At 40.2% G+C, this 17,250-nt stretch overlaps 1 protein-coding gene across 1 annotated transcript in view; it reads left to right on the top strand.

The window, feature by feature from the left end:
- The window catches only part of COL4A1 (collagen type IV alpha 1 chain), a 120,181-nt gene that overhangs the window by 37,467 nt on the left and 65,464 nt on the right, over positions 1-17,250 (top strand). The window contains exon 2 of the mRNA XM_015621928.3: positions 11,722-11,772. Within this exon, the coding sequence (XP_015477414.1) occupies positions 11,722-11,772 (51 nt within the window). The remainder of the gene's footprint in view (positions 1-11,721; positions 11,773-17,250) is intronic.

Here is a 17,250-nt window from a genome sequence, read left to right as displayed (position 1 = left end):
CACTTCCCTGGATGTTCATGAAGTATGCTTTTATTTACAAAATGCAGTCAGCAACTGAAGTGGTACAATAAAAATTATGTTGTATGCTTTACAAGAGGAAAAAAATCAATTTTTGTCAGCTTCCTGTCTAGTCAACAAAGAAACATAAAAGAAAGAGAGGACTGACAAGTTTGTTTCCTTTTGCATCTGGCAAATGTTGCACACTAAAATAATATTTCCTGTGGCTATTTTGTTCTCATGTTCCAACATTTCAATTTTTATTAAAACTGGATTTTCAAATGTCAATTTGGAAAAATACGGGCTGGAGAAAATTTTGTCTGTTTTTCATTTGGGCCAGACAAATAAATTAGAGTACATGTCGATAGCACTGATTTTAACTTGTGGCTGTGTTTTAAAAATGGCAAAAGCATCCAGTTGACCTGCCACATAAGTAAAAGTGAGTTCCATGGCTGAAAAATAAATTAAAGAAAAAATAATTATTTGGCAATCAGTCTAAGTTTCAAAATTCAAAATTCAGTTACTTTTTTAATACACATTGCTCTTTAAGAGATATTTTTCTTAGCTGTGCAATTTAGATTTAGAATGTCGCTATCCAGTTGCAAGTGAAAATGGTATTTGGACTAAGGAGCTGATTTGCATAGGAAGACATGGCACTATATTTTCTACCAGAGCAAATACTTTGCTATGTTTATGCAAGGGTGGAATTCAGAGCAAGTTACAGGTTCAGGCTGCAGGACTTCAGGGCAATATAAGCCACACTGGTGATTTACACTGCCTTTCTCTGAACTCCTCTGTGCCATAAGGCTCTTAACTAAGAAATTAATCCAACAAGAAGTATAACTACTGAAAACGTGAATTTAATGAGACAAAGTGTGAGTTTAAAACATCTAATTTGCACCTAATTCCCTTTCCATGTAATACTGATGTTCATTGGATAGATAAGGAAGACAGCAATATCCTGAAAGAGATCCAGTCCATCCATTTGTCCATTGTAAGCCCAATGCACACAAATGCTGTGAGCTCTTGTGAGTCATTCAAGTCATTGTTAGCTTTTATTCCAATGTCAAGACACTGCTGCTCATCAGGTAGCAAAAGACGTGGGCTGCTCTCCATACCCTCTAATTCTCAGAGAAGTTTTGCATTCCATAGGGTGAGGCTGTGGCTGAGGCTGTGGCAAAACTCATCTTCATCGTTTTTATTGAAGTCAGGTAGAAGGGACTCAAATTGTCATAAGCTGTGGGTGTCCAAGTGTGTTTGTTAAATACAGAGGCTGTTCACAGAGGGAAGTGTTTTCCTGCTGCTGGCATTGTTTGACAGGGATCTAGAGCCAGCACCTTGCTCTAAGTGTGAAGTGATGCCTCAGGGGCATTGTAAAGTCTTGCACAGCAGACCTGTGAACTGAAATAGTGATTCGAGGGGTTACTTCTCAATTATCTTTCCAGTTGCTGAATGTCATATATGTTTGAGGGTTGGGGTTTGTTTTGAGGTCTTTTTTTCTCCTGTTTTCTTAAGTCTAGACTCTTTCTTAAAAGACAACACCACTTGGAAAAAAGCTGAGTCTTACCGCTTAGCTGGTGCTTCTCAGAGAGGAATAAAGCAGTCTGTGGGATCATTTCTTGGTAACAGCAAAGGAAAGGAAAAAAAACCCCACATTTATGACTTCTGGTCAATCATCTTTGTGTTTCTTAACAGGAGCTGAGTCTTCACTTTATCAAACAAGGGTTTTTGTAAAACCATGAGCTTTGCATTTAAGAGGAATATCTCTTGAAAGCTGGGACTCTTCAGCAGTCAGACAGACAGATATGCATCTGGAGCCTTCAGATATGCAGTAATGTCCTTTGAAATGTAGCTTGAATGGAATGGATTATTTCTGGGGTGTGCAGAGTCTTTAGGAGAAAAGATGTTGGTGTTTCCTGAAGAGAAAGCAGCTCATAACCAATGGGATCCTTGACTGGAGCAAAAGATGAAGTTCAGTGGCCTGTTAAGGAGCAGAGAATGCAATACTTCCCCTTATGGCTTTTTTAGGAGTCCAGACAGATAAATGACTAGTGATTTGTTGATAAAATTACCAGTGTAACTGAACTGAAATTGTAAGATGGAGCTTAAGAGAAGGTACCCAGATAGATTGGTAACTGGCAATTAAAATAATTGAGAGAAAATGCATAGTGTAGACTTCTGGTACTGGTTCCAGTCCGAAACTTGTAGTACTATTATAATACAAATAGTCAAAAACCATATTTTGTTTTAGGAAATACTGCTACAATTTTTTAGATCCTCCCTGTGGTGCTGCAGTTTCTAGAGCTGACTGTCTGCAGCAAGTGGCTGAATCTTTCACAAGAGCAATTAAATGCAGCTTTTTTAAAGTTTTATTTTATTTTATTTTCTGTAGCAGTGATGTTTCCATAGGAGGATGAACCTGTTTGGAAGAACTTTGAGGTCTGTGGGGAAGACAAGTGGGTTTATCGAATGAATTTTTGTGTATTTTGGCTGGCTGCTAAGTAGACTAAACATGCTACATGCTTTTTAAATCCTGTGTATGACAAGGATGTTGAACTGCTGTGGTTACTACTGCTGTTTCCAGAATACTGTAGGGCTCTTAAAATGTACCAATTAGTTGCTTGTTAACAATCTTGTGATTGTTGTTGAGTCTGTTGCCCAGAGTGAGTCCATGTCTACCTTACCTGTCTCCTCTTCCCAGTATTTAATGAGTGAGCTAGTCTTGTGAAGTGCAAACAATGTATCTAAAATTGTTTCTATTAATTATTATTATTTCATTGTCAGAAGTTTTGAAAAGTTGATGCTTCTTTTAGAAGATAACTTCATATGTTTTACTCAAGAAATCACTGGACAGTTCTGATAAATGTATGCAATAAAAGTTGCATATGTTCTAGTAAAATTTGCTGATCTTTAAATGCTCTATCTGACAGAGATCTTCTGGAAGGGTTTTAGTGGCAGGTTGTACATACCTGCAATATGCCATGGAGGTCAGTGGAGTCTTCCATTAAGGTTTTCCTTGCAGAAGCTGCAGCATTTGACAGGTATGGGTAGATCTTCCTGGGAAGGTCAGATGGGGCTGTGCGTTGGGGATGTTTGTGCTGTGCAGGGACAGCCACTGCTTCAGGGACTGATACAGCACTGCTCTGTGTGTGCTGAGGAACTGCTGCCTGCACCTGTGCAGAGCCTTCCTGCAGGTCAGCCGTACCCACAAAAAGCCACAGTGTTTCCTAAGTAATGCAAGATCAGGCTTAGGAGAACTGAAGGTGAGGAGCTGCTGATGGGGAGTGCAGAACTAAGAAGGAGCAGGTGGAGCCTGGTCATGCAGTGTATGTGACATCAAGGCAGGAGGCCTTCTGGCAAGAACTTGTCCCTGGTGATGATGTTACTTAGAAGTGCACACAACCTCCTCCACTGGTGGTGGATCACACTGCAGGAGGGTGGTAAGAGGAAATTAGGAGCTGCAAAAGTGAAAACACAGTGCTCAGGGGTGTGAGCTGAGGAAACAGCAGTCTGTGCCTGTGCTGGACTGTCACTTGGGTTTCTCCTCTGTGCTCAAACACAGAAGTCCAGTTTATCTTCTGTGCCTTTCTCACATTCTTTGGTGTGCATCCCAACTAAGAGGATTTTGCTTCTCCGTTTATTTAGTCTAGGTGAGAATGGTGGAGGCCGAAGACCTCTGCTTCCCAGCACTGTGTTTTTTAAAGGCAGTTTCTTCTAAATGTATTTGTTTATGTTGATGTTCATGTTTATCAGCAAACGGAAGGGAAAGCACCGCTCGAGGATGTGCTGTACGCATCTGCAAAATGGCTTCACTGGCTTCCTGCATATCTCTCCTGAGGCATCTCCTTTGCTTTTGGGTTTATGAAAATGCCTTCCTTGCCTGATGGGGGCTGCAGCTCAGGAGGGCTGCATCTCCTCTTCAGACTTGCTCTTTCCCAATGTAAGGGGGGCTTGCTGGGGCCAGACAAGTTTAAAGGAAAGACCTAGTGATTGGGTGGACAGCATGGCAGAGGTGGCCTCTCCATCAGGACCAGACCCACAGCAGCCACAACAATGACTCTGTGCCCTTTGTGGCCTGTGGTGGCACAGCTCTGGGGATGGCTGCCACCATGGCATGCATCTCTTACCTCATTCCCAATGCTGCTCAGAGAGGGCTGCTCCCTGTGGGAGGAGGGAAGGAGGGAGTCCACCTTGGCAGTTCCCTCTTGTCCTGGTTCTGCCTCCAGCCTGGGTTGGGGAAGCACTAGGAGGTGGAAGGTGGCTGGGAGGCACTGCATTGCCTGATGAACTGGTGACCACCACTGCTTCTCCCTCAGCCTCTATCTAGTTTTGGTGGCATTGTGTTTTGCCTCCCTGCTGGAACTGTTTTGGGGCAGGCTTTCAACCCCCCTGAGCACCTGAACTCAGACTTGTACCCCTGTGCTTGTGAAAATGGGTCGTGCACTGAACAGCAAAGGCACAGGCGCTGGAGAAACTCTGAGACATTTCTAGAAAGCAGTGAAGCCCTGCAGGTGTGGATTTATTAAGAAGACAGCAAGAAGACTGCCACCTGTCCTTGCAGCACCAGCCACACCATTGTAATGATGCAGTTTCCATCTTGCCAGGTTATGGCTAGATGCAGCTTTGAACCTCTGGCAGGTGCTGTAAGTGGTTGTGTGGATCCATCCCATGAGGCAGCAAGAAAAACAAACTTGTTTGATTCATTTCGGAGTCCACAACCTCTCTGCCTCATGAACAAGAAAGAAGTTTGATGTTTGGTTAGCCCTCCACTTGTATACGCAGGGATTTTGAAGGCCAGTTTCACCAAACGTGGGAGTCACAAGACAGGGAGTTTCCATCTGTTCCATGCAGGACTTTGCAATTTGCTTTGTGAGCTCCTGGGTGAACCCTGCAACAGCCATGGCAGGGTTCTGCAACAGGATTTCCTGTTCTCTCTGCAGGGTTTTTCAAGTTAGCAAGATGAGGAATGGGAGTTTCTTACCTGTATCAATTGGCTTCAGTTTTCCCATTCACAAAGTAGAAGAGCTGAGTGACGACTGTTAGCAGTGATTACCATAATCAAATTTAGGGAGGGTCATGCCCTTTGAAATTTATTCCTGAAAGCTCTTGTCACTGGGTGTTAGGAAGCCCTGGAATATGCTCTAATCCTCAGCTGTCAGTGAAGTAACACCAGTGACTACAACACCAGAAGATCCTACTGGCACCTGGAATTTTTTTCACTTCTTTGAAAATAAAACTAAAAGTGGAGTTCTTGTGTAGGAAAAGGGTACAAAACTTACTGGGTGAATAATCACTTGGTAAATGCAGCCTTCTCTGTTGGAGGCTGAGCAGTATCTGACAGTCCATGGAAATAGACCTGTTAGTAGATAATGCTCATGAGAGGCTTTTTTAGTTTGTATTCATAAACCAGTCGTTTGCTTTGAGCTGTGGAGTATGGAGTTCTATAATGTGATATTCTGAAAATTTTCCTAAGTAAGCAGATACCTTGATTGTTTCCAGAGCTTCCTGTAAAAGAATGTAGTTAGAGGAAACAGTTGTTTTAAATGTCATTTTTGTCCAAATATGGAACAACAGGAATAACTATATTTCCTGTGAACTAACGGGAAGCCCCCTGGATTTGCATTACTTTGTGAAAACGATGTTCACATCACTAACAGGAAGGTCATATTCACAAAGCAGCCTTTAGGGTAGTCCCATGACCCTACCTCCAGGATAGACCCCTGGGGAATTTGGAAAAGAATGTAAAAAATGAGGTCCAGCAACAAAAGGTTTCAGTGCCAGCAATCTGATATTCTTTTGATAAGAAGGCATGACTCTTTTTAACATATTTTAAGTGAAGTGCTTCCAGCTGATGCTAATTTACAAAATAAATATTTTAATGAATAATTAATTTAAAATCTACTAAATTTTAAAAATTTGCTAATATTCCCTTGAGTGACTAAAGTACACTGGAGATAGATAAGAATCTGTGGTCTGTCTGCAATTTTTGTGTGAACATCCTGCATGATTCTGGTAATACTAAAAACAACAACAAAAAAAACCAAAACAGCCCTCCCACCAGCCGAACAGAAAAACCCTGACAAAAATATATAAGCATTCCCCTCCTTCCCAATAACCATAATGATTTTTTTCCAATTGTATTTTATAGAGTTTTCCTTAAAATTAGATTATCTTCTGAAAATTGTACAAGGCTCAGAATATTCTGAGTTGAAAGGCATCTACAAGGGTCATTGAGTCCATCTCTTAAAGTAAGTGGCCCCATACAGGGATTGAACACACAATCTTGGTGTTACTAGCACCATACTCCAATCAACTGAGCTAAACTTTTAAATAAAACCAGAGCTGAATTGCTGTAATTAGTTCAAATTTCATTGTGCACAGCAATGCTTCAGACAGTGACTTGCCATTGCTTTCAGATACTATGAATATGTTAATTTGGAATTTGGGACTCTAAACTTATAGTTACCCTCAGACTAACAGGACTGCTTAACTCATGCACTGACATGCAAGTAATCATGAAGTGCCACAGTTTTCCACTGTATAAGTTTGTTCCTGGAGATTTTTCATCTGGTTTAAAGCAATCCCCAAAAGATGTGTTAAGAGAATGGCTCTGCATTTGCAGGGAGAAATGAGTGGGGACCATTTCTGCTTCCTCCTGTCACACTCATGTACATCAGCCTACAACCCAAGAAGGTCTTCAGGAGAACGAGTATTTTAACTCTTAAGTGTAACGAATGTTTGGAGATTATTGGGTTGCATGTATTTTCCTTGCTGAAACACCGGCATCTGGTGTCTTTTGAAATACATAGACCAAGAAGATATGAACAGGAACCAGGGGAGAGCTGTTCCCACCTGGCCTGGCAATTGAAAGCAGGTGATATCCCACAGGACATCTTGAATGGCATTGTTCTGCTGTCCTCTGTGAAGACTGGATCTCCAGAAAATTGAAATGACACAACCAAGAACTTTAAATAGCTACTGCATGACAGAAGCTTCCCGTTACTGCTGACAAGAGCTGAACCTAATTTGGTGATTTAGAGGGTTAAAGCTTCAAAACCAATAAGTCTTCCCTTGGTTTGGGGAATTCCCTGAACAGTCATAACGAGTCTACCCATGATTTGCAGGGAAAAAAAAAAATTAAAAAAGGACATGAAGATAAGCTGCCAGCTGTGGTTTGTAGAGGTTTTTTTGTTTGTTTGTTTGCTTTTTAAATAATGAGAAAACTCCGGAGGAAAGACTGGAGCTTGATGACACTAAAAAAAATCATAAAATTTGTCCTTTTGTCTGCTGTTAGTTTCTGTCTGTAGACATCTGAAATTGATGGGTTTATAAAAGACGTGAGAACTGTGCTCAACTTCTGATCTTTGCTTTAAGTCCTCAAAATGAAGGAATAGCAGATGTTCCTTTTCCTGAACCATTTTAAGAGTTGAAGTTCAAATCATCAGTCCAGAAAAACTGCCTTTGTATCAACTCCTTTAAGGATGTATAACTAAATTTCACTAATTGCTAAGACAGTGCGGATTTTTTTGGTTATCTTCTTTGTTCTAGCTAAGTGTAAATCATCAGTTTTAGCTACATGATTTTTTTTCAAAGTTGTTAATGGACTGTAAAATCAGTTAACAAAATACTAATTTTAACTGTAATATAGCAGTGGTTTCCTCTAGTGGTACTTTGCACACAAAAGAGCAGTTCTGCTAATTCAGTAGTTATATCTAAAGGGTGAAGACAAGAATAGTAATACAGCCAGGGAGCTATTTTGACATTCTGGAAAGAGAAGAAAATATGAGAGGAATGCGAGATAAGTGTCCTGCAGTTGGCATCAACTCCCTGTTATGTGTTTGGTGGGATGTGAAATGTGAAGATATTATTGATCCGGCTCTCATGTCGGCTACATGAGTTGTATGCACGTGTGCTTAGGAAGAAGTGCAGTGTCTGCTACCTAGGGATAAATCTCCCTTGGGCTTCCCAGAGACTGGGTCTGCACAGAGGTGGAAAGGGGTTGATGTTGTGGAGAGAGGAGATTCAGATTTAAAGCTGTCACTGTCAAACAGCCATCCTGTTGGCCTAGCCTTTCTTGTGTTTCAGCTTGAAACTGCTATTGGAATTCAGCTCAAATAGGAGTTTAAACTAAAGCAATATAGAGTGTGGAATCTGTTTAATCGGAAAGCGTCATCAGTTCAAGCATCCCATCTAAACAGAAATCGTCATTTTATAGTGAATTAATCACGAGATGAAGTAATTATGATTATTTTTACCTTTTTGAAGCACTTTGGCTATGAGTTTGATAATTTGTGAATTGCCAGAGAATTTTGATATCTGTGCTAGCCTCACCATTCACCTGTTCACAGGATTTTCTGTGATTTGAAAGACAATGTATTTTGTGCATGAAAGTGACTGTGTTCCCTGGAATGGGATTTTTAACATGAACAGAGTTAAGTAAAGAGGGAAAGTTTAATTAGCCTTTTACCTTATGTTTGTTTTACAGGCTACAATGTGAACTCGATTGATACATAAGCAATTAGCCTAAGCTGGTGGCTACCCAGCAACTGAAATTCAGTAAGAAGAGCCTGAGGTGATGTTGTGGGAAAGAGAACTACATTTTGTCTTGAGAAATGCACTTCTGTAAGAGAGTGTAGCTTCCAAGAAGTGACTCTGCCTTTGTGTTTTTTTGGAGCTGTCTGTAGCCTCCAGAAATGGTGCATTTCCAAATATGGCAGTCGTCTCCCTCCTAGGCTGCTCATCTGGCTGTTTGCATCGTTCCTGTGCAAGTTCCAAGCAGTAGTCCTCAAATGCCAGGAAAGTAGCTGGACCTGGAAAAACAGGGCAAAACGCAACAAGTCTGTAGCTGTGATCTGACAGATTCCTTACAGGCTGTGTTGCAGAGCAGAGTTTGTTCTGTCTGCTCTGGGGAATTTTAGCAGCTTGCTCAGCTTTGTCACTGTCAGGGTTTAAGGCTTGTAAGGGTCAGTGTGTGGGTCATGGGAGCTAGAGGTCCAGATTGCGATGCCCATTCATTACAGGACTTATTTTGAACTATATGTTAGTGGGATAGAAAATAAATAGGTGTCCTTTAGGCAAACACTCAGGCTGCATGTAGCACCTCTGTGTGTGTCGTGTTGAAGGGACATAATCTTTTTATAGTTTAATACTGATTTACTCGCATGATTCACTAAGCTTATCAGTTGCAGACAGTCTGGGAGAATGAAATGGAATGGAAATGCTTGTCAAGAAATGAAACAATTTGCATCACTAAAATAAGCTTCTGCTTCTGGGCAGATTTATATTTTGTGGGTGGAGTAAGATAAAATGAATGTGCTCTAATGTTACATGAGAGGCTGGCCTGTGGTGCAAGGATGGCTATGGCTATTTGAAAATAGTCAATGTACTATGCAAAATAGGAGAGGTACCTGGTGCAGTGCACCTGGCCAAAATCTTTGGATTAGCCTGTAACTGGCTCCTAGGCAAGGAATAAAGAGCCTGCCTTTTCATCTACCACTCCCCCACCTCAGATTATGCTTCCTTCTCAGCACTGTTCCTTCTCTGTTTTGGCACTTGGAGGACAGCAGTGATTGTTCCAAGCTCCATGCAGTTTCTGGGGAAGGCGTTGTCTCAGTGAGGATGTCTGGGAGATAGGACAAAGTTGTTTCTTTCTATTTGTCTCATTATCTCTTGTCATATGTAGTGGGAAATCATTAAGTGGGTTATTCATGTCATGAGACTGATTTAAAACCAAAGTTTAGAAAGGAACAATTTACATAGTTTCAGTTTAATTATCTTATGATGATTCCTGTACTTGCTATAATCATCCTTCTCTCTTCCAGCATCTCATTACTTAAGTGCCCCTTTGACCTCCTTAAAGTGATCTTTGATCCACAGACTTCTTCCAGTCTGGCCCTCCCATCTTCCCAGAGAAACAGGAGGAGAAACCTCATACTTTTTCCTAGTATAGGCAGAATGTTATCACATTTCTCAGCTCCAACATGCATTTTAGTAGTTGAGGACAATGCTGTTGAGTAGTGGCTGTCATCCTTGGCCAACCTCCCACCCACCCACAGAGGCTGCAGTCAGTGATAGCAGGAGACGATGTTACTGTAAAATAAAGGTAGTGTTTTGTAGAGCAGGTGCCTGTTCTGGCACAGCAGGCTGCAGCCCTTGCCCCAAACAGGACCTTGTGCAGTTGTGCTCCATGGTGCTCAGTACCTGCTTACCTTCCTCGCCTTTGGTTATTCTAATCTGAGGCATTAAAAACAGGAAAAATTGAATATAATGGGCTCATTTTTGTAGGGACAAAAAGAGGCTTGAAAGCACAAGCCCATTCTTCTGGCTATGCTAAATTTGAGGACAAAACCATACTTAAATAACAACATACTTTTTTTTTTCTAAAACAGTGCATGTTAAATAATAGGCTGAAGGAAATATGCAGGGATTAACTTGAAAACAGATGTTTATAATGATTCAGTGACTTATGTTAAGTACATTCCCAGACACAATTAAAACAGACTTCTTCTGAATTTAGGGGATGTGTTGATAAAACTGATAACATTCTACATGATCCTGGAGAAGGAAGTATGAGCTGCAAGTATGCATCCTCCAGCAGAGATCTCATCAGGTCTGAAAAACTAAGAGAGGTCACACCAGGTCACTTCTTGTAATGGGAGACCCAATGTTTTTTTCCAGGCATAACCATGTCCTGCAAGGACTAAAGCCAATGATTCAGTGGGTGGCACCTTTACCTTCTGATCCTTACTGGGGTTGCACTGTACCATGTCTTGGTGCTGTTTTCAGATCCAGTTCTCTTTCTGCATTATATGATAAAATCTCCTTATAATCATGTTAATTCTCACCTTTGTGTGAATATAACATGGTAAAATGCTATAATAATGTAATATTAAAATTTTTGAACTATTTTTGCTTGATGTCAGTATAGAGAAAATTCTACTTCAAGAAACAAATTCAGTGGATGTACATATACAAAAAAAAAAAGGTACCAACAAAAGCATAAATTTTCCAGGAGTTTTATTGGACAGCCTTTATTATTTTATTTTTTTTTTAAGTATTAAAGCCCCATTTCTCTTTGATGCTTTACTTTAAAATAAAATGTACTTACCAAGTAAAAATGTTACTGCATTATTTAACTTTCTGGGGTATATTTATTGGTCTCACTGGGGGCTTTCCAAATTCAAAACGGATTAGGTACATTTTCTTTTCATTTCCCAGAAGTACTGCTATCCCAGTAGACTGGAGCCTGCAGGTGTAGAGGGACAGGTGCCCAGCATCTGTGCTGAAAGCTGTCTCAGGGGAGCTGCTGTCCCTGACTGCGTCTGAATAATGGCCTGAAGGGGCTGCTGAAGGATCTCCTGTGCGTTGGTGGAATATTCACTGATACAGATGTTTTGCTTCTTTTCCTCGTAGTTTGTTTCTGAGGGGCATGACAACAGTAAAAGCAATTGACTGCTGAGTTACTTTCCATTTGTTCCATGACAAAGTAGAGAGTAGCCCAGATGCATTTAAGAGCATCTTTGGTAACACAAAGCGACTGTAAGATTTCACCTGTGCACCAGTTAATCTGACTTCTCTCATGTTGTTGTAGGGGTTAAACAAGCATTCCCCACACTGGCCAGCCTTTCAAGTCAGTGGGGTGCTGCTGGCATCCCTGGCTCATTGCAGTATGTTCTGCCTGTCACTCAGTTCAGACATTTAATTCTCAATTTCTTTTATTTTCAGGGATGTTCCGGTTGTGGAAAATGTGATTGCAGTGGAGTAAAAGGGCAAAAGGTAAGCTCTGTCCATTTCATTTTCTTGCCTGTTTCAACCACGGGGTATAGAATCCACTGGGAGCCAGGTGAGCCCTGGTGTGCAGGGAAGGCTTGCAGTGCCAGGGAGCATTGGCAAGGCCGGGCCATGGTGCCAGCAGCAGTGTTTCTGAACAGCAGCTCTCTGTGTCTGTGGTGCAGAGGGCAGGAGGGCCAGGCTGGGGGGCAGGCAAATGCCCTTACTGTGGAGTGAAGCCCCCAGCCCAATGTGGCCGTGCCCTCTCTCTTTCCCCACGGAGTGGGATGCTACCCTGTCACTCCCACCTTTTCCTCACCTCATCTCCAGCCTTTTCAGCAGGTAGCAGGCTTGACATCCTGAGCATCTCTGGAAGTGAGGCAAGCAGTTCAGTTCAGAAATGCTCCTCTCAGCATGCCGTGCAGATTGCTCTCCAGGATGGCTGTGATGCATCATAATCAATGAACCGTGACCAGGGTTAGCCCTGGGAGGCAAAGACTTGCAGTAAGGAGAGGGAGGTTAATGATCAGCTTAGATACAGAAGAGTGTTCAGGTCAAGAAACAAAGAATTTAAAACTTTTGACAGAACCTTGCAAAGGGTTTTTAAAGTTCCCATTCAGTTATCCAAAATTCTTGTGTATGAAACAAAAAAAAGGCACTTTAAAGTCTTCTTTTGAAGCAGTAACAGTGAAGAAAAAGTTTTAGTGCACTTAAGCATTCCGTGAATTCCCCCTGTAAATTACCTGCTTTTGCAAATATTGTAGACATTCAGTCACTCTCCTTATCTCTTCCAATTTTGCTTGTGGAGATTTTAATCTATGATGTGTTCCCTTGTGTGTGCATATGTGCTGTACATCTACCATTATAAATGAATGTAAACTGATTTTATCATCCTGTGGTTGCTTTGGGTATGTTTTTTGAGGTAAGTTGTTTAGGTCACCCGAAGGAATACTTAGAAGAGATGGGGGGGGATTGTTTACTTTTTGTTTTGGGGTTGTTTGTTCCTTGAAACAAATAGACAGCTGTTGTTCTGCTTTGTTTCAAAGGCAATAGCTGCATATTTACAGATGATGGATTTGAGAATGTCTGTTGGTGGCTTTTCTTTGGTGTTTTCCAGAACTAGGAATGTAAATTATTTAATTGGAGGCCCAAGCAAGATAATTTTCTTAGTAACAAAGCATTGATTCATTTGTGATACAAATAAAAAGTGTCAAGGTCTGAAACATCAATCAGATGGAATCTCCTTTGTTAATAACCCATTAATGTCTGTTTAATAAAAGTCAACTATTATTGAAAATAAATACAGCAAAGATTTGGGAAAGGTTCAAAACTCTGAATTTATGCTTTGAAAGCTTGATCTTATTGTTCAGTAACAAGTACAAATGAGTCATGGTAGAATGAAGGAGACACATTACAACTCTTTCGTTGAAAGACATCAGTTTTCAGTTCACAGAGCATGCCAGCATCTTGTAACAAGATAATTTTAAAAAAGGATAGCTTGGGGAAATAAACAGCATTAAACCTTATGCTTCATTTATTTCCAGCTCTGTTCCTGTCTGTTTGCTAGAGCTCTTGCTGGCATTTTTTATTTGCATAGTCCAGAGTCTCAAAATGTTCTCTTTAAAAGAAATAGATTCTTGTCTGATGTGCTAGAATCCAAAACTACCTCACATTAATGTACGCTGTTTAAAAATATTGATGAGAGAAAAATATCAGTCCATAGTAACAGAAGACATATTAAATTTCAGTGGGTCAGTGTACTCTCCACTCTTCCTAATGGGTTCCATAATAAATTTCTCTGATTTAAGCAGGTGTATAATGAAGTATTCACATGATTTTAGACTGTGCAGGAAATGCAGTTATTGACATTAGAGACATCTAGACAGGTGAATGAATAGTCAGGCCTAGAAAATGGTAGTCAAGAAAGGCATTTTAATATATTTTGGAATGCATATAACATGATATGAACCCAGTTTATATCAATGCTTGCTCATTATGTTAACTCTGTTTCAAACATACTTAGGATTTTGAACAGAAAACTGAGTTTATTTTTAAAACATCTGCCCCCTGCCCTACAGCCCTGTGTAGTTTTTCATCCTGATTCATTTGTTTGATGTCTGTCTAGAATAAGGACAGTCTGCCATTTGGTCCCAGGGCTGGAGACAGAACCTGGTGAGAGAAAGTAAGGGGAGAATCCTTCCTGCTTGCCTCTTTAATATTTCTGTAAGAGGTGTTTCCAACGAATGCATTCGGATTGGAAATACGGATATGTGGTTCCCATTAACACACGCATCAGTAATGGTACCTCTGACTTCAAAAATCTATGTGAATATTGCTTAATCAGAGGTCAGATTAGACTGATCCTAGCCAGGATCCGGGCTAGGAGAAGGCTGCCATGCCCAGCTCCTGCGGTACCCCAGGAGACCACAAAAGAGAACATCTGCTTCCCACTTCTCATGTGGGAGCACATATCCACTCTACCCTGCACCATCCACACCAGCATTCTGCCTACACTGGAAACTCCTTTGATCTGGCTTCCATGCCGTGCAGAAGGGCACAGACGCTGAAGGGTCTTTTCCAATCCTCCCACACTCTTCAGCAATCCACCCACACCACTTCACTGCCTTGGGAGCTTCGGGAGCTGCGGAAGTGGGTGCTGGGTTTAATAAGTAATGCCTTAATTATTAACATCTGGAGAGATATTTCCTAATGTAGTGTGGGAAGAAGTTCCAGACCCAGAAGTTCCAGACTGGGGTTTAATTAAAATTCATTTGGCCAAACAATCATATTCATGATCTCATCAGAAAAAGTGCTGAAAATGGTATTTGACTTAATTTGACTTAAAAGCTGTGAAATGCCCAGGAAATAGTACCCAAGAGCATTCCAGAAATGGAAGAGTAAATTACATTGCCATTTTTTTCTCTCTCCTTTGAGAATAATTTTATCAATATGATGGCCATATTTAGAGTACATTTAATATGTTCTCCCATCAGACTGTTTCCATGAAAGTTGCATTTCTATGCCAAACTCCTGTAACGTGATTCATATATTATCAAGGGTATATAATTGACAAACTCTAAGGGTTTTCATCCCTTTCAGAAAATTTAGATAGTGAGCATAATTGCAACAGATGGCTCTTATCGTATAAAGCCTTCATTATTACACTGAACATCAAGCTGTTATTTTAAGCTTTGCAATGTCAAATATCACATATTTGCCAAACAAAAGGTAAAGACATTTTAGAAAAACATAATATTGCTAAAATAATAAATACCTTACTGTTTTCCATTAGCGAGATTAACCTAAAACATCTTAATTTATTACCTCTTACACTTTTTATTTGGTTTTCTGCATAATAACTTTACTGTTCCCTTAAACCTCACTGAAGTGTGAGATCTGTTTAAACTGATTAGTTTTGAATGCTTGTTTGCATTTTATTGAGCTACTCAGAAGACTGAAGCTATGTTTTCTCTTTTATGCCTACCTAGATTTTGAGAACAATTTCAAGCAGCTGTTGAGATAAGAAGTGCTAGCTGTTAGTGCGTGCAGAAAAAACATGTTAAGCATTAAATTACCATTCAGAACAAAGACTGCACAGAGATGAGTAAAATTCTCAATGCACTGACTTTTTCTAAAAATGCTCCTTCTCTCATTCATGACCATTTGCACTACTTTTATTCTGTATCAGAAACGTGTGCAAATGGAGGCAACACTGGATCCTTGCCGTAAGTAATACAGAATGATTAATCTTCTTAGACTTATCAGTTAGAATGAACTGAAGTATAAATCCTCATTCTTTAGTAGAGATATTTTATGATGATTTCACTGTCTCAGCATTACCCACTGCAAGTTGAAGTCAACAAGACTATCAAACATGCTTTTGTCATTGAGCATGAAGTATTGCAATTAAAAAAAATACTCTTTGATAAATAGAAGATAAGAATAGAATTAACTCTTAATGTAACTGCTGGTTTTGATATTTTTATTGTTTGAAAGCAGGAAAAATTGAGAAAAGAATTTTATTTGGCATATATTTGTTTCCCTAATTCTGAGACTGTATCTGTATTATTAGACCTACATAAAATTTAAATTTTCTGTTTGCCTTGATGGGTGCATCACCCCTGTGTGGATTGAACATGCCACAGAAGTACACAGACTGGCTTTGCTTGAGGTATTTTGGATCTGGAAGCCGGGTAGCTCTGAGAATCAGTGGAACATCTCTGGAGTTCCCCATCAACAGGAACAGAGACCTGCACACTTCTACAGCCTTAAAAATTGCAGATGGCTTTGGTGTCTGCAGGGAATTGTGCTTCTCCCTTTGCTCTGTGAAATGAAGAGTTGACTGTTGTAGTGGACTGTGTCCCTGTATATTTTTTTAAGGTTTACCAGACTGGGTGGATCTTTGAGGATTTTCTGTCATTTTACATATCAAAAGATAGAACAAAAATATTTCAAATATTGATGATTTAACACAATATAAACTCCCTTTTTGGAGAGAAGCCCTGGCGGTCAGTGCAAAGATGACTATTAAGTACTTTGAGTTTCCTTGAAAATATATCAGAGGCAACAAGTCAGTTCCTTTAGTGGAACAAATCAGTAATCATTAGAGCTGTGCTTTTCATAGTCAACTGTTATTAGACTTCTTTAAATCAAGAATGTTAATTTTTTATCATTTTTCATTGACACTGCTTGTTTTAGTAAGCACTCCTCAGTGTTCCTATTTAAGTCCCCTGAGAATGAGAGGACACAGTCTTAAGCTGCACCAAGGGAAATATGGGCTGGATATTAGGAAAAAGTTTTTTTTATGGGAAGAGTGATCAAAGTACTGGAATTGTCTGCCTGGGGAGGTGGTGGAGTCACCATCCCTGGATGTGTTTAAAAAAAAGACTGGATGTAGCACTCAGTGCCATGGTTCAGTTGAGGTGTTCAAGCATGGGTTGGACTCAATGATCTTGAAGGTCTCTTCCAACCTAAGGATTCTGTGATTCTGTGTAGTGGCTGCTGGAAGAACTTTGTGTCCAACACCAGTTTATGCCTGAGTTGGAAAGACCATGAACTGAGGACACTAGGGAAACCGCAATCAAATAATATACCCTGGAGATGGCCATAAATTTGGAAAGAGGGGTGACAGGCAATGTGGGAGGCAAGAATGAGTCTGCAGTCTGGAAAGGGCTAATAGATAACATGAAATCATCTAATTATGCCTGAAAGGGCAGACTCAGAAGACAGTAATAAAATAAGCAAAAATACTAATCAGCTGCAGATCTGCTGTTCTACAGGGAAACTTGTGATTCATAAATATTTTTGAAAGTCAGGATATTGTCACAATGGTTTTTGTCAATTCTGCTTTGACAGTAGTATATTTTTATTGATTTATCCTTTACTCAGAGAAAAATAATCTTTTAAATTCAAATCCAGGAGAAAGAACACCATGTTTCATGAAGAGAGCTGCTGTTCTTGAAAAGAACAAAATATCAAACAACT

This window comes from Parus major, chromosome 1 (genome assembly GCF_001522545.3).
Source record: "Parus major isolate Abel chromosome 1, Parus_major1.1, whole genome shotgun sequence".
NCBI lineage: Eukaryota > Metazoa > Chordata > Aves > Passeriformes > Paridae > Parus > Parus major.
The sequence above is the reverse complement of the archived record's forward strand: the minus strand, read 5'-3'. Positions and strand labels throughout refer to the sequence as shown.